This window comes from Pseudopipra pipra, chromosome 10, assembly GCF_036250125.1.
Source record: "Pseudopipra pipra isolate bDixPip1 chromosome 10, bDixPip1.hap1, whole genome shotgun sequence".
NCBI classification, from domain to species: domain Eukaryota; kingdom Metazoa; phylum Chordata; class Aves; order Passeriformes; family Pipridae; genus Pseudopipra; species Pseudopipra pipra.
This window is the reverse complement of record NC_087558.1, coordinates 14,966,466-14,989,113: the sequence shown is the minus strand read 5'-3', so window position 1 is coordinate 14,989,113 and position 22,648 is coordinate 14,966,466. Positions and strand designations below refer to the sequence as shown.

The window sequence follows — 22,648 nt, the reverse complement described above, 5'->3', positions numbered from 1 at the left end:
TACTGGCTGTTTCTTTACATAGTAGCCTAGGTGTTAAAGCACTGATCTGGGAAGTAAAAGATCAGGATTTTTGCTTCCTCTTAGCCCAGGAAGGTTTGGATCAACTCTCTCTATTTCCTAAAAGAATATCCTAGCAGGCAAGATAGAGACCAGCCTGAGTTGAGGCCATGCTTTCTCCCTTGCATCCTGCTGCTGAGGTTGTACTGTTGTGTAAGTGAGGAAAGTGGAGGAAATGACAGCTGAAAAAATTATATGCAATTATGGACTGCATATGTATGTATACATACATATTTAAAAAATATTTTTCTTGTATTTTAAGATTTAAGGTATTATTTAATTGAATATAAAATATAATTAAACATAAAAATAGTATTTTTATATTGCCTCTTTAAATTTGTGTAGCAATTTGTGGACCAATCAGGTTCAGAGTTGCTTTATCTGCATTTTAATGGATCATTAACAAATAGAATTTTCTGCATCACACAAAGTGTAAGTCTCCAGTTTAGCTAGAAGGACAAAGCCCTAAAGACCAGTCACAATCTTTATTCACTCCAGTTCCCACTGATACTTGTCATGATACAAAATATCAATAGCAGTTTAATTATGTATAGCAGACTGTACATATGTATTTTTTACATCTGAGTTTTAATTACACGTGAATGAACCTGATATGCAGTCATTTGTGCAGTAAGTGCAATCATCTTTTATGCAGTTGAAACTTTTGGATGCCTGGAGTAAATGAAAAGCACTTTATGGGTACTTGCATTATTGCATATTACATTATAATGTAATTCTATATTAGATATTCTATTTATGCAGAATCCAAAAATAGTTCATGCTGTGTAGCAATGCAAATTTCAGTGAATAATCCACAAAGAATTTCAAGGCCTTAACCATTTGTGACTTGTTATTCTCTATCTTTAATGAGGACTCAACCTTTGAATAAATCATACTGGTCTTTTTATGAGTAAAACTCATTTCTGTGCTTTCCCATTAAAGAACAGTCTATCACTTCTTATCTTAATGATAAGAATGGAAATATTAGGGCTTATTGTTATTGTTCAAAATTTCTCAAACAGGTTTTAGATGTTCTGTCAAGAGTTAAAGTGGAAATCAGGATTCTGTATTCTGAGGCTGTGCTCCCCCTTCCCACCTGAGGGCTGATCAGAGAAGGAGAAAGCATCAGCAGTTTCCTGGCCAGGGCTATGTAGGATAGTGCAGTAGCTGAGGAAAAAAATTCACTTTCCCTGTATTTCCTTCGCAAGGAATCCAATTTAAGTCAACGTAGAATGGAGGGAATTTCTTTTCCCACTAGTTTGGGGAAACAGAAGATGTGAGTAGGGATGTTTTGTTTTACCTGAGTACCTGAGACTGAAGACACTGAAGCCAAAGACGTGTCTGAGGCGCGGGTTGTGTGCAGGGGCAGCTGCCTTGCACTGTGCAAACCAAGGCTAATGGGCTGTGCTGAAGTTACTGAAGTTACATCCCTGTAACAACTGCCCAGTTTAGACCACAGGTACAAACAACAAAATGATACAAGAAAGGAACATCCCCTTGAACTACTTAAGAGATTTTGCAAAGCTGGGGCTTTCTGTTCTTTAAAATAGATAAGACAAGCAGAAGTTTTTCTAATAGGGATATAATAAATAACAATTTACTGAATCAGTTCAGAAAATCACCAGGTTGCTTTTGGCAGATTGAATAAAACACACCCTGTAAATTTCTGATGAACAGAGAGCAAAACACTCCAAGTCCATCAACACTGGCTAGGAACTTAGAATTTGAGAGAGATTTTACCATTCATAGCACAACTGTCCTCAGTACATAATTACATGGAAGAACAAAATAAAAAAATCTGTAAAAATCATCTGCATAAATAAGGCATCTTTTGCAATACTTTTAAAATAAATATTTAAGAGATTAAAAGTGTTTTTCATTGGTTATAATAGCACAAGTTAAAAAAATTGACAAAAATAATCAGATCAAAATACTCATTCTATTCCTTCATGTAATTAAGTATGCATTTCAATAAGCTTGTGTGATAGAGTAAGATGAAAGGCAGCCTTTGTCTTGGGACTTTTACATCCTCTGACAATAGTTAAAGTGAGCTCATAAGATGTGATGATCTGCTGCAATACCTCATGCAAACTTGTAGTCAGCCCTACATCAGTGTATTTATTCATTCCTCTGATCTGTCCTCTCCCCCTTTCCTTAGAAGCCCCTTGAGAAGAAGGGCTGGATTAAGAACTGGTACCAAGATTGGTTGATTTACAGTCTATTTGAATGCATGATGCTGCACATGTTCAAGTGAATCAGGCTTCTATTTCAATATCAAAAAATAGAAAATGGCTCTTGAATTTCTGTGCTGCCAAAAATGGCATTACTTTGAATTGCTGATTTCCAGAGTGTTCTTAAAATTGGAGGCAAAAAAATTTCTTTTCCTCTCACATTTGCACATTTGCCTCAGCCTTATTGGTGGTGCTGTGTTAGGGTGCTAAAGTAGTTTAACTAAACTGGAAACTATCATAGCCAACACAAACTAGAGATACCAACAGTGCTTTTTCCAGAGCAACCACCTAAAACGGGAAGGATGTCAGTAGTACAGAGTAAGCTTCCACATAAGACCTCCACTGAGGGTCCCATCCACCCCTGCTTGAAGGCACTGGAACACTCTTGGGGATGGTCCTGTGCGAGGCCAGGAGCTGGACTCTGATCCTTGTGGGTCCCTTCCAATTCAGCACATTCTGTGATCTCATTGATTGTTATGGTGTTTGCATCCACATATTAGCTCTCTGTAAAAGTGTTCAATTCAACAGTATTTTCTGATGGAAAATCATTAATGTGCTCTTTGCCATTCCTGGTGTTACATTAATTGTATTGAATTCCTTTAGTCTCACAGCTTTTACCGGAATACCACTGTAATTTAACATTAATAACAGACCCTTACTAGGAAGTGTTACCAATTTCTTGCCTAGGTGATGTTATAATTAGTAATATCTTGCTGTGACAATTGCTGCTGTAAAAGCAGTGCCATTTATAGGTGGTGTTACATATGCAGCATGTGCTGCGTGCACGTCCAAGCATTCCAATATATGCTGAGTGACTGGGGAGGCAACAGTGGAACATGCAGGAGAACATTTTAAAACACTTTAGATGTAATGCAGAATAACTTTTTGCACATACAAGGCTGTAAAGGAAATAATAAGAGAGTTGAAAGAAGGTTTTAAGCTATGCTCGATTAAATCTGCGCTACAAGTTTCTGGTACTCTTATATCATACTTAGGTCTCCTGGGTGCTTTTAAGTATTGTCAGCCAACAAACTATAATTTCATGCTTGGGTGGACTAATACAAGCCTAGGCTTCTGCTTCTTTGTACAGTCAGCTTACAGTATGCTGGAATAATAAAGTGAGAACGGGAGGGAAAAATAAAGTAAAATAAACTCTTGTCATACAGAATGATAATACTTATCAATAAAATCAGATACTATGATGGTTTCACCTATAATTTGTTCAGGCAATAAACTGTGAGTCCATTTGCTTCACTAGGTTTTAGATCAACTCCTTCAAGTTCTGTATTTTGATTTGACAGGTACTGTAACAGGTAGCTATGCAGGTAGAAGTAAGCTGCAGAACTGGAGAGTGGGTTATTTATTTGTTTGTTTGGTTATTTTTGTTTGTTTTTTTAATGTAGCAATGTAGAGAATGTAGAGAAGGAGGCTTCTTTAATGCCAGTCACTAAAACATAGACATATTAGTCATAGCCAGTCAAAATTTTTCGGACATGTTATCTCTGTATCGAAAGTGCAAATTTGCTGAAATAAAAGTCACTTTCAGCAGTGTTTAGACAGAAACTTTACCTGTATCCTGCCCCCTTCCCCTTTGCTCCTCTAGTCGTGGTAAAACCATGTGGAGCAAACCATAACAGCCTCTGCCCAGAGCCCTGCCAAAGCCGTATTTCTTAGGGCCTCAGATGCTCCAGTTCCACTTCTCTACATTTTTGTTCAACTTTCTCCCCTCCTTTGTGGGCTGCCCCACTCCTGTGCAATTCATGAGCCTCACAAACATTTTGGAAATATATCAAATTATATATTTTCCTTTTAAAACAAGCTTTGGAGTGGTTTTGTACTGGAAAGACTAAAATGTGTTTTCCTACCTTAAATTTTAGAATCCCATATGGGATGATGTTTGTAGTTTCTATCTATTGCAGATTTTAATCATTTTAATATATTACCTGAAATAAAGTGATATAGTTGCATAAAGACCCATGGATTTATACTGGGACAACCAGAATCTGCAAAAAGTCTCTGTGTTCAGTTGAGGTCCATGTTACCAGAAGAATTGAGAGAATCCCTTGAACAGCATACACAAAAGGTATAATATGTCAAATGAGCCAGGAAGTTAAATAAAAAAGCTGGTATTTCTGCACTGAATTGTCCACAATAAGCTCTAGGTCAGGTTCTGCCTTAGATGCTGTGCAAAATTCTTATGAAAATCAACGACCATTTGATGCAAAGAACAGAAACCCAAGCCCAGCACGTCTCCCATGGATGACAACAAGGATCCGATAACAGCTCACAGAAAAGCACTTCCCTGCTTCTCACACTGCAACAATAATGACATGCTCTCCTTCTCCACTTGTCACATGCCTCCATTGTTTAACCATTATTTTGAACATTGATTTTTTTTTTTTTAAATCCCACGAAGTTTCTCCCATATGACTCTTTATTTCTTCCTTTAAAGGCAAAAGCACTGCATACTACTGTGAAGGCTTTAAAGAAATAAAGAAATTTGATATAATGGCTTTGTTACCAGTGAAGTAAAACCTTTGCGAAAAAAGTCCTATTCCAGAAAGCCTTAGCTTTTGTATCATTTTATGTATCTATAAGAGCTAAAATTAGATTATAAAAAAGAATCCGATCTTTGTTTCTTTCCCTTGTCAGTTCCTTTTCTTCCTAACTTCATTTTTTCCCTTTATTTTTTTTTTAAACCTGTAAACAGTCCTTTCTGCAATGTACTGAATTTTAGTGTCAGAGTGAAAGAGCTAAACAGTAAAAACTTTATTTCCTTTTGATTATGTTTTGTGGAAACAAAATTCCTGAAGCTCCCTTCTTTCAGGATCATGGTGGGGGAGAGAGTGGGTTTAAAATTTATATTTTGTGATAAATATATCAAGAAATGATCATGAATAATCATTATGTGCATCCTCACATGTAAGGGTGAAAAGGATCGCAAATCAAGTATTGTAAAAGAACCAGAGATTTTTCATTTAACACTTTAACTTTTCATTTATACTTGCATTTAAGTCAAGTTTGGTAATTTTCCGTTGTAAAAAAACCACCTGGATATGAATGAGATTTTCATAGTATTTACATGAGAGAAACTTTGCAAATGACAATGATTTTACTTGCATATTCAGTGTGGAATTATTTGAGAATTATTTATCCAGGTTTCTTTCTGTGAATGAAGGATAAACTGAGGTCACTTATTATTCTGGTTTGTGATTAGCCATGTTTATTTATTAGGTTAATTTGCAGAGTTTCAACAATCCCGTGTCCTTGGAAAGGGTCATGAAATGGCACCAAATCAGCTATAATGATTATCTGTGCTCTGAAAAGTACAATGAGTTTTTCTAGATCGTGTACTTGAAAATGTGTTGTTGAAATGAGCTTTGAACCAAGTTCAGGCAATTGTTGTCAATGATAAAATACCTTCAGGGGACCTGCCCTGTGCTGCTCGAGTTTGCAGTATTTGAGAAAGCCTTATGATACAGTCAGCTGCTTTTGTCATCTTCATGTTATGATATCCACTATAATTCATTTACTGAGATCTGTGCTTTCCTCTCAGCTTTTAATATGATCTGCTTTTAACACCTGCAGAACTGATTCTTGGGCTTTATTGGCATATCTGTGCTGTGATGACTACCTGTCCTGCCAGCCAGTTCTGCATTAGTGCTTGAGTGGGACCTGAATTGTAGTGTTATCTAATGCTTCTTTGATTTATGGTTAGACTGAAGTCTCTCTGAGATAAGATTCTTTTCTCTGTTTAAAAATTGTCTAGCAAAATCAGCTTCTGGTCCAAAATCAGGACACTGTGTGCTATCTTGCTGTTTTCACTGAAGTGATACAAGAATAACAAATCAGGATATTGGTAGTTAAGAAACTTTTAATTCTCCAGCCGGTAAATGAAAATAGTGTGCACATACATGCTTAAAGTCTCTTTCTTGTCTTTCCCTTCTAAAGATGTCTGTCTCTGATACCAGAGTGACAAGTCAGCCCAGAAGGAAAATTCAGCTGAAGACCACAAAATGCTGAGGTTTTATTTTGATTGTCAGTTCACCCTAGAATGCACTTTTGCTTTTAGTGGCTTTTCCATTTTCTCACAGGCACGGAATAGTACTTATCTTGCTCCATAGGCAGCCATTATGTCTGTTTTATCCACGTACAAAGCACAGGAGAAATAAAATGATAGGTGCCCTGATAAGGCAGATAAACTTTTGAAGTCTACAAATAACGCAATTCCTTTTGGCTGATTGATTTCAGGTAAGTGCAAAGGACATAAACAGCCTCTCTAAAAAAAACAACCCTGAAAGGTATGCATCTGAATGATGGATAACTGCAGTTCAAGTAGAAACACTTTCAGAAGTTGTTTTATGGAGAATTGTCTCACTCCGTCCCAGACGCTGCTTCTATTCAGTGTAACTGAACGTTAGTTCCTGGGATTGAAATGAAATCTGTAGAGAAGGAGAAAGGTCTCCTCCTACTACTCTACTGATGGCAGTGTGTGTGTGAGCCACTCAGAAAGCAAAGCCCTGTGCAAGTTGGACAGCCTACATTGCTATTTGGTAGCTTGGAGCAGTATCAGGGATGCAGTAGGCCTGTCACTGCAATACTTACAGCACCCATACCAGCCAACAAACAACAACCCTCGTGCCTCTCTGGCCCCTCACGTGTGCTGGAGGTAGGCAGTGTTAGTGCTCTGGTCATGCTGTTTAATCTTGGAAGGCTACACCACATGCAATGTTATCCTCACCTCAGTCCACAAAAAAAACATCAGACTTAGCTGTAGGTGGGTCCAAGACCTGTGTCTTGCAATTTAGTGCTTACAGAATATTCAAAGAGACTTACCATGCATTTGAGGCCTCTGTCCCTCTTCCTCCCCTTCTTGCTTTCTTCCATTGTATTCTTGCACGTTTTCCTGTTATGCAGTAACTATTTTTTCTCAGTGCAAGTTTCAGCATGTACTATTAAAGTACATATCCTGCAACACAGTGTAGGCTTCTCCTTATGAAGATGGTGAACATTTATGGATAGAAACATCTTAGTGCATACATTATGCTCTGCTTTTCTCATCTTCATTTTCAATTATTTTTTCACTTTTGTATTTTAGTGCAGCAATCCCACATCCTTCCCTCTCCTCTCACTACACAGCATGAGAAGCTGGGAGAACAGTTTAGTTGTCTTCCTGATTGATGCTACAGAACAGTCAGCAAGAGCAAGAATTATATGAATTATGAGAGAGAAAGAAGCCTCAGTGGACAAAGAGCCTTGTAAACGATAATATTAAGCTGGAAATGATTGCAGGAGTTTAGTCTAGAGTAGCTGGTAAAACAGGTGAAGGTAGTTTGGAAGACATTCTTATTACATGAATTTTCCTTATTTTTTAGCAGTAGATTGTAACTTGGAACAGGCTTCTGTAGGGGGGGAATTCTGACTCTCATCAGATATACAGTGTTTTAGGACTAGGCAGGCAAAACCAAATGATATTCGTCAGATTAAGCAAGTAGAGAGGTTTGGGACTGAGCAGAGTTAACAGCAAATTGCTACTACCTGGAAGTAAAGTTATAATTTTGTTTTGTGATGCTCTGGAATGGGATACCTCTGCTCACCATTTGTCTGAGCTCTGCTCATATGTACACAGGTTCTTGCCCTTGCAGGATGAAATTTCCACCTACTTATTAATTTGTTAACTAAAATTGTCTACATCTGCCTTGAGAAAAAAAACAGTATTAAGACATGTATATAGTGATGAATTATAAATCTGTGGGGTCTTTTTTCCTAATAAATTCTTGAAATACCTTTGTTTATTCCCTTGTTTTCCTCCTAGCCTTAAGTAGGATATTACGGCTTCAGATGGTGTAATGCATTGTAAGCTGTAAAAACAAAGAAGCTGAAATGGATTCACTGGAATTTGCCCACTGTCAGATACAAGTATTTTATTTTGCATTTTCCGTGTTTAAATTACTGAGATGAAAATCCAAGAGGATAACTCTAAGTAATTAAATGATCTGTTCTTCATTTTTATTATTCCAATATTAACATTTCTTAGCCTAGATTTTAGAGAACAATATGTTTTTCCTAGGTGTCAATATTGGATTCAAAGATACTTAGAGAAAACAACCCTCATTGAACCCATTTGGCTCTGAATCAGGCTCCTGCTGTTTCTTTCAGAATAAAAATAAAATTTGACTCAGACAGGATTGCAGGTTTTTTTGTATAGTTCTACCCTAGCATGGCATGTTGCCATTGCCCAAGACCACTGAACTAATTGGAAATCATTCATAAGAACAGCAAGGAACAGCACAACTTTTTGATTTCCTTAGTGGTATTTCCTCCCTCTTGCTTTCCTTTGGTGAAATAAGTAGGCATAAGAGATGTTATTGCCAGAAGAGTGGGTAGATTTGTGCTAATGCCTAAGAGCAAATGTCAAACTATAGAAATGTCAGTCTTGTATGCTTTCGATGTATATAACCACATAGATTATTAGTTTGCTGTATCTTTTCTTTGAAAACTTCATCATAATGCTCTCTGCAATCTTGTATTGGGCATAAATACTGTTCTACATGACAACTTCTCTAAATTTAGCAACTCAGCTTTGTAACATTAGGCAGGGAAAGGCAGAAGAAAGTTTGGGTGGATAATTTCTCTCTCTCTGAAAAGAATGTCTTTCAGAAATAGTCATACCAAAGAAATGCTTAGAGCTGTGAGTCACAGCATTAGTGGGTTGAACCATCATTCCGTGCAGGAATATGGGCATACATTTTCAGGATTAGTAAAATGTAGAAGTATTATTTTTAATAAAAATATATTTTAGGATAATGGCACAGCTATAATCTCTGAGCATCTGAATTCTAAAGAAAGATTATGACTTAAGTGGAAGAGAGATTGACATGAATAAATTTGTTCTTTTTAAGAATATTGTTTTTTAAAATCACTTAAAATATTTACTTGAAATGCAAAAGACATGGAAACCAGAGTTTCTAGAATAAAGCATCAGACACTTATGTTCAAGATCTCTACCATACAGATAATCTCTGAGAAGTAGTGCTTCTGGTGCCTTCTACAGGCTTCATTTTACATGTACTGTTGTCTGTCTTTTTCATATTTATTTGTTTCCCTCTTCTGCCTCTGTCCCTTGTTTTCTAGCTCTACCCTTGTTCTCTTTCATGTCTTTTTTTTTTAACTCATGCTTCTGTCCTGTTCCTCCTGTTCCTGCTTTCCACATTTTTTCTTTCTCTGATTTCTCTCTTTTTCTCTTCTGTTCTTTCTGACTTATATTTCCAAGGATATATCGTAACCACAGGCTATTCCTTGTGAAAAAGGGATGGTTAAAGCCAGTTATGGTGGTACTCAGCATTAACATTTAAAAGTATTTTCCCCCCTCATACAACATTCACCTACTATTTCTATGTATTCTTGAAGAATTATCCTAGGGAAACATTTTAATGCTAAGTGCTTTTTGGCCTTTAAAACTGCTTGGCTAGATGAATTAGAGCAATATATTCATTTTGAACCAAAAAGATGTTTTTTCCATAAAAAGTCTCTTTGAAGGATAACTTCACTTGAACTCTCTAAGGAAGCTGTATTCCCAAAGAGTTACATTTTATCAGCTGAAATGTGTCATCGTGGTTTGCTGCAGCTGGTATCAGAAAAATATATATACAGCCTGAACATTAATCTCTGCTCAGTAGTGCAGGGTGAGGGACCAATAGATGTGCTATTGGATAACGGAGACAGTACTGGTAGGGCTTTGCCTGTTCAGCTCCTGAGCCAGGATGTGTGGAAATTAGCAGGCAGGCTTCTCTTATATTCCCTGAATATCTGTGTTAAAGGCTTAGGGCATGATTGTTACTGGGGGATCTCACTGACAGGTATGCAAAGCTTTGGTAGTTTAAAATGACAATAGTAGCTGTTGCTGGTTTTGCACGGGCATTAGTGGCAGACTAATGCCTTGGCTTAGGGAGGATGTTCTTTTATCACTTAAAATATTTTCATGAAAAGCAAAAGACATGGAAACCAGACTTTCTGGAATAAAGCATCAGACACCCATATTCAAGATCTCCACCATACACACCTCAGTAGGAATGTGAGTAAAAGCACAAAGGCTCAGGAATCCAGGGAATAGGAAGTATAAGTTTTAGGGAAGTCCTATGAACCTTTCACAATGGGTGCCTCTTTCTCTGTAAGAGGTGTGGATAAACCAATGTTGTCTTATTTTTTCTGAGGTACTCACTGCTTTGTGAGTATGCAGGCAGGCAGCAGCCATTTGGAGGCTTCTGTCTCTAACCTGGTTCCCCAAACAGAGTATCTACACCCTATCTAAATAATAATTGGATTAGCTTTATCCAGGAATTTAAAAAGGTTAATTTATTTAAACCTATTGTAGGTCAGAGCTTCTTAACTTGTTCTCACCCCTGTAGCCTAAGTCAGGAATGTACAACCACCACATTACCCGGCTTCTCTAGACCTTCTGTTGCTTTGGACTCTCACAATTTCTTCTTACTAAACCCATTGAAATAGATTATGCTTTTGTTTTTCAAAGTATAATAATTTTTGATTCCTAAATATTTTGAAGGTGACATTTGTAATGCAACTATAATGCATGGCTTATAACAGCAAAGGATACTTATGGTCAAAGCCATACCATATTCTGAACAGCCACGCACTCTCAGCTTTGGTTGTATTTTTATCCAAGTTAGATGCACTCTGCAAAACAAACAAATGAATGAAGTGAAAAGCATTTTTATAAAATAAATAAAACATAGAGTTCCCATATTAAAAATGCATGTCAAACCAAATTAAAATTAACTGCACTTTTTTTTTTAATTTAAAAAGCTTTGTTGGTGCACAGATGTCATCTCCGTGAATCAGTTCAGGAGCAAATTGGTTCATATAGCACATTTTTCATTGCTGCACTCATTTACTTTTATTAATGGTTCCAATTTTATTAAGCAGCTGAGAAGCACTATATTTCTGAGATCAATAAAATGATATTTAGATTTAATTGCCATTGTGGGATTACTTCAGTTTACTCCTACAAGATCAGATGCTATTCATGTATGTCTAACAAAACGTCATTCCCAAAGGGATTGAGATATTCTAATAATTATGAAACTCCTTTCTATATTTCTTTCCAAGGGGAGAGGAACATTACTTGAATCAAGAAGGCTCAGAATGCCACTTTCTGTTCTGCATGCTCATTTTGGGGTGTGCTGCACAGGTAGAGAGGTGGACTGTCCTTTACTCATGGTCATAACTGGGAATAGTACATTAGGAACAGTTATCTGTACAGACAGCCAGTTTGGTCTTACTCTGGGCATCACATCAGTACTAAGAAGTATTAGTGGTAGGATGGAATTAGGAATGGGAGGGCCAGTTTTCTAAGGATACTCAGTTATTGTCTTGTTTGTGTTTTGTGGCAAGTGCAGTTATTTTTAATGGAAATATTTTTCCTTATGCAATTTTAAACAGATTTATCTGTTAATTTTCATGTTTTAATCTAATAATATATTAAGACATGATTTCTTATTAAACACTAGCATACACATAAATTCTAGCAACTCTCCCTAGTAATTGGGGAAGCTGGAGGGGGAAAGAAGATGGTACTCATCCCTAACCTAGCAGCAGAACACTATTCTAAGCTCTTAATATCTAATAATGCATTTTGGAAAGATAAAAGATTGGGAAAAGAGTTGAAACATTTAAGCAGGAAGTGTGATGACAGGAAAGGTCTATGTTAGGTCAGAACCACAGGAACACTGAATAAAAGAGTGAAGAACTAGAGTGCACAGGGGTAGAGATGAGAAAGAGAAGGTCAGGCATGGAAGTAAACATATCATGGAGTGGGCTTCTTGTGTGCAGTGCAGAGGAGGGCTTCTTAAAAGCACAGGGAGCTCTGAAAATGGCCTGTATGTCCTTGGTTTGACTACTAATGCTTTCAGAAGCCACAGTGCTGTTGGTTAATTCCTCTTTCCAAACTCATTGTATATCCAGCTTCCTCCTATGGGAACAAGTTTCCTTATACAGGATCATGAATTGTTCCTGTTTGAAAGCAGTGGACAAAGAAGTCTACACAAGGGTAAAACTCCCCAGGGGTTTTCTGGGCCTGACCTGGACCTCCTTTTATTTCTAGTTTGACATGTGTTGCACCTTCCTCCTTTTGTCTGTGAAACCTGTGTTGTGTTACCAGCTTTTGCAGGAATGGGAATTGGGTGGTTACCTGTAGTGCAGCTCCTGCATAAATAGTGCAGTCAAGGGATGGTGGGAGATGTTGGTGTGAATGCTCTTGGGCTGTTGTAGATCCTGTGATCTTAAAAAGTAACTTTTCATTTTCCCTACGGTTCAGAGAGGTAAAAGTGGGGGGGACAGTTCTCCACCTCTTCCACACAATGATTTTCTCTCTGGAAAGTGAGGATGACAGTGTTTCTCATTTCTTCCATATGGGAATTGCTCATATGGAGATTATTCTCATTAGTAACTTGCAATAAATTCACCAACCAGCTGGCAGATGGAACTGATGAGAAAAATATAACTAAATTCCTTGTTATACTTATAAAAATACAGGGATGGTTAAATCAACTGTGAATATTAATTTGACAGAGATGATACTGATAGGTGTTTTTCAGGCTATTTAGTTTTCTCCTGAGATCAATAGTACATCTACAAAGTACTTTTTCTCCAAAGTGCTTGTAGAAAATATATTCTTACACTGTCTCAGTTGAGATTAATGCAGCACAGTTTGGGATACATAAGCCACCTGAATAAAATATGCTATTGGTTGTCCTTGTTTATGGAAAGTTAGTTAAAAAGCCCACTGCCATTAAAGCTTTTGCCTTTTTTCAATAGATCAGCTTTGCAACTCTGCTTGGTGACTATGTATCCTGCATTGTGCTTTTCAGTTACCTTTTGGTGTTTGGATGTATGTGATACACAGCAAACTGCTTTTGCTTGTTCTCTACAGTAATATGTATTACTAGTAGTATGTATTATGAAATTTCTTTCGAAACTAAGTTATGGGAGTCCATCAATGAATAAGTGGATATGAATATGGGGCTATTATTTTTTCTGTTTATGCTTATGCTGGCATAATGATTTAATGATCAACAAATTTAAGGAAAGGCAGGGGAGAACTGACACAAAGAAACTGAGATATGCTTTTGCTGGATGAGATCATGGTTAATTATACATTAAAAGCCTCTATGCCTTTGCTAGGGAAGGAGCCCTGGGCTCCAGGTCTTACAGTTTGAACTGGAATCTGCTGCCAGCTGGCTGCCAAAATTATTGGTTGAGGGAGCCCAGAATAGAGCATAACCAGAATTCCAGAAACCACCGTGTATGTGGAATTCTTGAATAAATCAATCAAATCTCTTCAAAGAAATTGAATTTATGGGAGGCAAAGGAAGGAAAGAAGGAATGTAAAGATGAAGAGGTAGGGAAGAAAAAGTGTTATGCAGTTATATAGCTGGTATTGCATCTGACATAGTACCCATGAGGTAGAAGGTGTTTAAAGCTTATTCTGCTCCTAAAAAAGTCTTGGTCTTGTTAGAGATATAGATTGAGATCTATACAGTAAGGTCCCCTGAATCCTGGTAGTTAGAGTGGTCCCAGAGGAGCTAAATTCAAATCTCAGTAGCAGATATTGTGGCTTTCCCATTCTGGATGATCAGGGAGGAGCCTAGAGGCTTATTTTCCATTAACTTTTGCTCTCTTTTAAACATCTTATTCTTGAACATATTTAGTTCTTATTTCTGGTGCAGTCTCCCATGAAGCTTCAATTAACAACAGAGGGAGCTGGCACATGGTTTGAACTTCATCTGGGTGAGAGCTTTAACTGGCAGTGGGAGTTACTGGCACTTGACACGTTATTTGTCCAGGGATATATGGAGGAAAATCAATTGCTTTTGCTGTGAAGACATAGAAACATAGAAACAAAATGAAAAGTAATGAAAGGCAAACTAAATAAAAACATCATGTTAGAAATGAAGGGAAAGAAAAAAAAGGAAGAAGAGAAATGAGACATGAGATGAAAGAGAAAATTAAAAGAAACAACCTGATTTAAATTGAATAACTATGGTAGGTACTGAGTTAAACCAGAGAGTGCTACATGGCATGTAGCAAAGGTCTGAAAGATTGATATATAAAATACAGAAAAATATGAAAATAGAGTACCATGGGGTGGGATGGGGTGGGAGAATTAATCACAGCAGCAAAATTATTTTCCAAGGTATAATTTACTACTATAAGGAATGCTGAATTGGATATGATAGGGCATGAAAGGTGTTATATTTTTTTACACCTTCCATGTTGTATTGCTGAGTTTTGTCAGCAGAGATAGGTGTTAATTCACAGGGCAGAGCTGGGACACTGAAAGTGTTATTGTTATGAATAAACATTACTATTTTCATTTTTAATAGAAGATTGAGAAAATCAGATGCCTATCGGCTTCTGAAGAAATCGGGTTTTTGCAAAACACACATTCAGGCAATTTTATGCTTTATTCTGCATTCCCCAGTCTTTGATAATTCATGAGTGCTGCAGAGTAGAAAATTTCTGAAATTATGTATCTCTAAACTCTGTTCAAGAGTAGACTCTGGTTTTGTGTCCTGCCCTTTTTCAGAATTTGGACAGAGGCATTGTAGGAATTCCTACCAAGATGCTTAGGAAAGTGAATTTAGTCACAAGTCTCCTCAGACAGAATAAATCAGTATGTTGGCATGGTGCAATGAAGTGTTATTCCAGCCTTTTTAATAGTGACTGGGTTGTAAAACTGAGGATGTGGTCAGTATGAATAATATTGGTTTTTCTTCTTTTCAAAGAAACATCAGGACACTTAGGCATCAGAATTCCATTCCATTTCAGTGAAAGCTGAGACCCACCCTATGTGCCCTCAGATATGTGCAAATGTGTAAAGGTTAGGAATACTCAGTATGTAAGATATATTAAAATTCTGCCTAATGATATCTCTGATGTATTTTCAAGTGAATAAAGTATCTTATTCTTGTCTTCCCCAACTTATTTTCTACATTTGTATAATTGCTGAGTTCCAGTTCCAGTTGCATAGTCTGAAAGTGTGCATGGGATGGTATTCCTAGAAACAGGAATGTGGCATTAGACACTTGTTTGCTTTTTGCTTTAGCAACTTGTCAGCTCTAGTGTGGCTTCTCCCCAGTGGTTCTGCTGTTCCCCTTGCCATGCTGAAGCACACGTTGTGTCCTGTACATTGACTCTCTACAGATCTCTCCTGCTGCTGCAGGCAGCCCTGCATTTGGAACAATGCCTTACATGTGTGACAAAAAAGGGAAGGAGGCAGATGAATAGCTGCAGCTTGTTCAAGAGCTCCCTTCAAAGGTTTCAACTTCACAATGTACTTAGTCTTCCATGTGAAAACTAACTGGAAAATATTTTTAGAAACCTGAGCTATTAGTATTGAACATTACACATTCTCCTTTTTAATTCCAGACATGATTTGTCAACAGCCGAACACTTTAAAAAAAAATAAATTAGCATGTATGTCTAAAATCCTGACATACCTGGCTTGTAGCTTCAGCTTTAAGATCTTCATCTGGATCTACACCAACTCTGTAAAAAAATAGAACACCAAACCTGAAGACATATGGTAATGATCTGATCCATATTAGAGATCTTTGAGGGTAGAAATATTTCTCTTGTGTCACTCATTTCCTACTAGGTGAGAAGTGAGGAGAAGAGCTGGCAAAACATCAAGAATACTTTTTTAATCAAGGAAGTTCTTGCCACTCCTAACACCTGAGATTAGATCTTTACCTTGGCTCTGATCCATACCTGGGGAGAGAGACAATCAAGCTGTTAACCTGTGCTAGGAAATCCTTGGTTGCTGGCAGAAGAGCAGTGCTGAGGGACTGGAGTTAGAGAGGAATGTGGAGGATAGGATTACAGGACTCAGGTGTTTCCTGGCTGTGCTGCATTATGGATTGCTTGGAAAGCATTTGGAGAGGGCTCTACTTGGCATACCAGGTCCAGGGAAGCAAACCAGAGGGAAGGGGAGATTGCAGTGGGTGATGTGCCAGATGATGATAACCTGGGTGGCTTTTTACTAATATGGATGGGAAAAAATAAAATTGGCTGTTAAAAGGGATGTGGTGGAAGAATTGACATATTTTGAGTATGGCTGATCCTCAGAGCTGAGGGGAAATGCAACTGAGAAATATTACAAATTGTTCACACCAAGAAAGTACAGAGAGCATCAAGAGAGGATGAACAATGCACCTTTTTATCACCCAAATCTGAAGCCCACAGCTAAGGTGTGGGCCCCTTGTATTCCTCACGAGCTCCCACATAGTATCAGGTTCACCAAGCTAAAACAGAATTTACTGATGCAAAGAAAATGTACTCTTTAACTAGTTATTAATTGAAGGCCACTTTACTGGTTTTCTGACAGTCTTCCTTCTGGAGTATAGTTTCACTTCTGGTAATAACACATCGAAGTATACTTTAAAATAATATTTAATATTAGCAGTTACATACCTCAGCATTCTTTCCTGTAAATATTATGCATAGATTCTTATTGAGTTGGAGACAATGACAGGTACTATATGCAAAGTAGATGATTTTAATATGTAAATACTGAATGGAAGGAAAAAACCCCCATTTCTTTCTATCATAGCTCTTGAGCTTCAACAAATCTTAGTCCTTCAGGCATAAATATTTCTATCTTTTTATTAAAAATAACCATCCTGGTGCTGACTCAACAAGGAGACTGAATGAATAGCTGGTTCTCTTTCTTTTCTTTTATTGTCTTCTTGGTCCCTAAATTGCAAGAAGCTTCTGATGGCACTAACTTGATTCATTAGTTCGGAGTAAAGCAAGTCAGGTATTTCCATTTCATTAAAATGTGAACATTTACATGTGAAAAGAAAAAGAATAATTGCAGAGAGGTTTAACAGTGGATTTCTTACTGCCATGTACAGAAGTGTCCAGGGCCTTGTCTGTGCTTGGCACTGTAAAACTGAGCAGTGTGAGCCAGCCCTGCCCCGCAGCGCGTGCAGTGGGAGCGCAGCGGGATGTGAAGGCTGGAGCAATGGCACAGTGCAGCTGTGATGGTCCCAGACTCATCAGACGGGTCAGAATCAGAAAGGGAATCTCAGTCTCCCAAGCACAGTCATGTGCCCTGTTTATGAGGCCGTGCTGATTTGCTGGATGTGTTCACCAGCAGCACGACTTGGGCAATGTGAAAACCACCAGCATTTTAGTGCTGGGTCTGCACAGCTGTGGAAATACAAAAATCCAAAGTGTTTACGTGTGACAGGTGTAGCAAGGCTACAGCACAGACTTCCCAAAACTCTTGTCTCCTTAAGGAGCTTAACTTGATCTCAAGGAAGGTGAGTTCTGGAACAGAAGTAATTTAGTCTTCATGGAGTTCTGAACTTACTGGAGCTGAGAAACCGCCACTTCTGCCTGACTGTGTGTGCTGGAGCTGTGATGTGTTATTACAGAATGAGTGAAGACAACAGAGAATGTTTCACCCAGGACTAAAAGGACTGTAATAGCAAATGGAAAAGGGTAGGCAGTGGGGCCAACAGGAACCAGGGTTTCTGGCTGTGATATTGTTTCAGTAACACTGATATAACCACTAGCTAATCACACTGACAACAGGAATCAACTGGCATTGTAAATTCAGACTTTTTTTTCCAAGTTTTGCAGAAGTTGTGGTATACTTTAGCTTATATACTTATATGCTGCATGTATAATTTATTTTGCAGACAACAGATTATTATAATATGGCACATATGAAGCTACTCACATGAAATCTTAATGGAAGTATTACATTTAAAACCAGAAAAAAAAAATCTAAGGAAATCAAACTTCTGTCTTAGATTTTTCACGTATGAGAAAGAAAAGAAGGCTTGTATGCCAATGAACGTCACAGAGAGAGAGCTGACACTTTTTCTTTTTTCTTATCTCTAATCTCATTTAAAACACATGGTCAGACGCATTTTCTGTTTTTCTCATGGAATGCTATGTCACTACTGGGAATTAGTGTGGATAGCACAATCTTACCAACTGATTTAAAGTCCCTTGGGAAAAGAACCAAAAAATTCTCTGCATTCTATGTGTTAAAATAGCAACACATTTTTGTAATAATTTCACCATTGGGAATTTTATTAAGTATGGACGAAGCAGACTTGGTCCAGTCAGTTTTGAAATTGAGGCTAATTATTTCATATCCAAAAATAGGCTTGGCAGCCTAACATGAGGCACGTAGCATTGCAAATCATGGTCTGCTATAATTAACTCTGATATACTTGACATGAACTAGGATGCTACTTTATAGTTTTTAAATATTGAAAAAATAAAGCATAAAAAATTATATGAGACGGTCAAGGCAACTGAAATTCATCACAAATATGCACTTCAAGTTAACATCCTTGGCTTCTTCAAAAGACCTGCTAGATCTAATGCTATTGCCAGTAGAACTTGCAAACTTAAAATTTGTATAAATGACTACAAAGACCTTTAAAAAATACCCTGTTGTTAATATTTGTACAAACATCTTTCCTCTTTTAACATTCTTGTAAGAAGATCTAATAGATGCTCAGGAAAATATTTTTTTAGCATTTTTTTCTCCTTTCTTTGTTATCAGCTTTTGTCTCCTTTCTCCTGTTATCTTGCTGTACTTCTTGCAGTCTCTCTTTTCCATCTTTCTGTCCCACTTTCCTTGGTTGCTCTGTTACTTGTTTGTGTCTTCTAAATATTGCATGCTTTTATTTCTGCCTTTCTTTTTTTGCATCTTTTTATTCTACACATTAAATATTAGGATGACTTCTTTCCCATAAAGACAAATGCAAAGACTTTTTAATCAGTTCTATACTGCAATTAAGTTTATATATTTAGGTAGGCTTTAGAAATGTCTTAGGTCCAAATGCCCTAGATAAGAAGGAAATCAAAATTCAAAAGCTTCTCTGTATTGTCTTTTTTGCTTTGGGTCTTTCTTTTTTCTTTTTCATTTTTTAAAAATTTTTTTTAAATTGTGGGGTAGGATGTGTAGTCTGGTGTTTGTTTTTTAGTTTTTGTTTGTTCTGTTTTTAAATGAGGCTTGGATCTAAACCTGAATTCAGAGAATGTTTCAAGTTGCTATACTCAAAATCTGGAAGCTTGTGACTTCAGCCAGTCTGTAGCAATTAGGCCTAGGAATTGCTGGGGTCTGTGCATTAGTCTGCACAAGTACCCTTTCAGTGGACAGTATTTAAATCCCCGTGTGCTATCAAGTGCATCATCTTTTTAGCAAGAGCCAGGACGGTTTGTTAATAAGAGGAGGAATTTGTCACTGAATACAAAGCAGTCGATAACATCTCTTCTTATGTGGTTTGAAATGAAAATGGATCGAAAGATAAATCCTAAATTGTCAGGGGAACCAGTAGTAAGAAATACAAACCCAATCCATATGAATATCAAATAGTAAATCACTATTCAGGCATTGTAAACTTTTAATTCCCTCAGTTGAAATCACCACAAAGTCAACACTATAGGATAAAATCTCTGCTTTCTACAGTGAAATCACAGAAAAGCATATAGACTCACATCTTCGTGAGGATCTAGGCATGCAGAGCCCAACTTTTGGTGTCTACACTTACAACTGTGATTCTCAGCCCTCCTTCACTTAAGGTGCCAATAAATTTGTAAATAGAGATGTTTCTCTGAAATCTGAGTTCTAATTACTGAAGTTCTCCTTCTGGGCCTGTATAGGCTTTCTGTATTTGCAGAACCAAAGCCTGGTTCTTGCAAGTTGAATCTTGCTTGCAGTTCTACCTAGTCTAGTTTGCGCCTATATGTGCACATGGGTTAGTTGTGCTCCAGGTGAGGCAGCCGGGACTGCTTTTGTTTGAAAACCTGTTCTGAGAGCATATAATTGATCCCATCCCTTTTTTATTTAATGACTGATCAACTCAAGTGTCCTGCAAAGAACAGGGAAGTCTGGTTTCATCAGTCGCTTCAAACTGAGGTGATTCCACACCACACCTCTCAGAAGTGCCTAAAATGCTGGCCTGTGTGGTGCCATGAGTGGTGGCACTATCCACTCTCCTGCTGTTCACTGTTCACCAGTGAAGCCTTTAGAAACAATTGTTTATAAGTGTATTATTTAATGCAGCTAATGATTTAATTAACAAAGCATCAGGCTTGGGAAAGTTTAGAAGAGAAATATCTCCTAACGTGAGCAAGTCTTCCCTGATCTAAGAGTGTGATGGTAAATGTGTACCTGGTGGAATATATCACAGAGCTGTCTCATAAGGGCCAGAATTAGCCATGTCTCCTCTGTTTCCTTTTCTAGATCAGTGGGAAAACAAAGGCACTTCAAAAGGTGAAAAGTCTGGCATCTCTTTCTATTTCTGACCTCATACTGTGAAATAGAGACAATAGTCCCTTCACCCTATTGCTCATCTGTTTTGTGTATTTAGCTTGTAAGTACATATTCTTCATTATGTTTGTACAAAATCTAGTATAGCAGAGATATGATCTTGTTTAGAGATCATAAGAGTGCTGCTGTAAAATAATTAATAACAATATTGGCTTCTTGTCAAAGGTTTTACTGGAGGAACTCACCTTATCAGTGCAATCCCCTCAGCCTTCCACTGGCTGTCTCATTGTAACTAAACCAGTCTTTAAGCCTCAGCTTACATCTCAAAAACTACACATCCCAGGAAGGGTTTTCTGAGTAAGTGATTTATAACCCAATTTTCAAAGATGGCCATTAAACAGCATTTGCAACAGGAGTCTTGAATATTTTTGCATGAATAAATCTGAAGCTTGTAGCTATCCATCATCAGCATATTGCATTCAGTACAGAATTATTAACTGTAAAGACTAGAAACATGAGCAAAATCCAAAAAAGATTGTTTCATGATCTCTAATAAATCATTGCAATTGAAATTAAAAAACCTTCAGGATAAATAATGATTTCTTAGGACATTATTCTTGTCAGTGTGGCAGTAAGTGTGATGTGTATTCCTAACAAACTGATACCTCAAATCTGCTTTTGCTTCTAGATTGCTATATTAGTGCTACATGCTGCTTTTACTGTGGACTGATGCTGCCAAATACATCTGCTTTGTTATAGCACAATATTTGATTGACATAAACCCCATGGAGAACTTCATGAGTATAGATCTTCAAAGTTCAGCTCAAGCTGATTTTGTTAATAAATGAAAACACTTTAGTTTAAGTTTAAGGCAAGAGTAATCACTTGTGTCTCACAGCAGAAAGAGCAAATCAGTTTAATCTCATGCTGACGAGGATTAAAATAAATTATCAGGTAAATGATGCTTCCTAAACGGGTATGACAGCTGTTTGTCTTGTGGCTAATGCTTTCTATACACAAAATACTCAAGTGGAACAAAAAGTGTGATTTTAAACCTGTAGAATTATGTGAGTAAGAGATAAATGTGCCATAGTCTGACTTTTGAACTGGCAATTTCATAAAACTGGTAAGATAATCTTTTTGGAAATTCAAAATATTAGTTCTGTGCTCAAGGTCTACACACTGCTTTTGGTGGACATGTGGAGAACTACCTGGTTGCAGAAGTGACAGTTAAATTAATATACCTGTAAAAGCAGTCCAAGTAAAGGAGGGCTGTGATGACTTGAGATAATGTATAAATGCAAGTAGAAGAAGAGGTTGAAGAAAGAACTGTAGTGCTCTATCAGAGATCCACAAGTTATAGTTTCTAGATGTGACCTTAAGTATCAAAAAGATTGTAAAATTGTGGGTAATATCACTGCATAAAATTTTACCAATCACTTCCCCACAGCTGTGCAGCCATGTGAAGAAATTGCTAAAATTTAAAAATAGATGAGGGCTTGCATTTACATTTACATTGTGCACTTATGTGCATAGTAACTAGAACAATGAACTGGATCTATAGATAGCTGGGATCTGGTTCTCTATTCTGTTAATCCTATTTTATCCTAATATTGGGGTGCTAAAATAATGTGGTCACTCTGAAGTAGCAAAGTACATCTGCATGGCACAGTGCAGTGCCAGATGTCTCACAGTCATGGCACTCCAGTGCAGGGGCTCTGAGCAGCACAGATTTACATCCCTATAATGCTTCTGGCACACGTAGGAGATTATGAATGTCATGTGAATATACCTGTAGTGAGGAATCAGGCCTCTTGTTCAAAAATATGAAACTAAGCTAACTGAATAATTTAGCTTTTGTGGAAATTTTAGAAATCATCATTTGTAGTAATATCAGTGCATGTGAATAGAATAGGAAAAAAATCAGCATGAAGGTTGGCAGCAACAAAAATAATGTGAACTTCTGGCGACTGTTTGACCTGGGACTAGTTTTCAGGTTTAAGGAAAGATTATTGTAGTAGATTCTATGACAGAATAAGAA

At 37.3% G+C, this 22,648-nt stretch overlaps 1 protein-coding gene and 1 long non-coding RNA gene across 3 annotated transcripts in view; one reads left to right on the top strand and one right to left on the bottom strand.

Moving 5' to 3' along the window:
- Window positions 1-22,648, bottom strand: part of SLC9A9 (solute carrier family 9 member A9) — a 181,823-nt gene that overhangs the window by 35,037 nt on the left and 124,138 nt on the right. For both annotated transcript variants that reach the window (XM_064666392.1, XM_064666393.1), the window contains 2 exons: window positions 15,806-15,854; window positions 10,903-10,982 (listed from right to left, as the gene is read on the bottom strand). In XM_064666392.1, coding sequence (XP_064522462.1) covers window positions 10,903-10,982; window positions 15,806-15,854 — 129 coding nt within the window. The remainder of the gene's footprint in view (window positions 1-10,902; window positions 10,983-15,805; window positions 15,855-22,648) is intronic.
- On the top strand, window positions 20,835-21,477 carry LOC135419703 (uncharacterized). The gene is made up of 2 exons (XR_010433110.1): window positions 20,835-20,964; window positions 21,296-21,477. It is a non-coding gene; the product is annotated as an uncharacterized LOC135419703 (long non-coding RNA).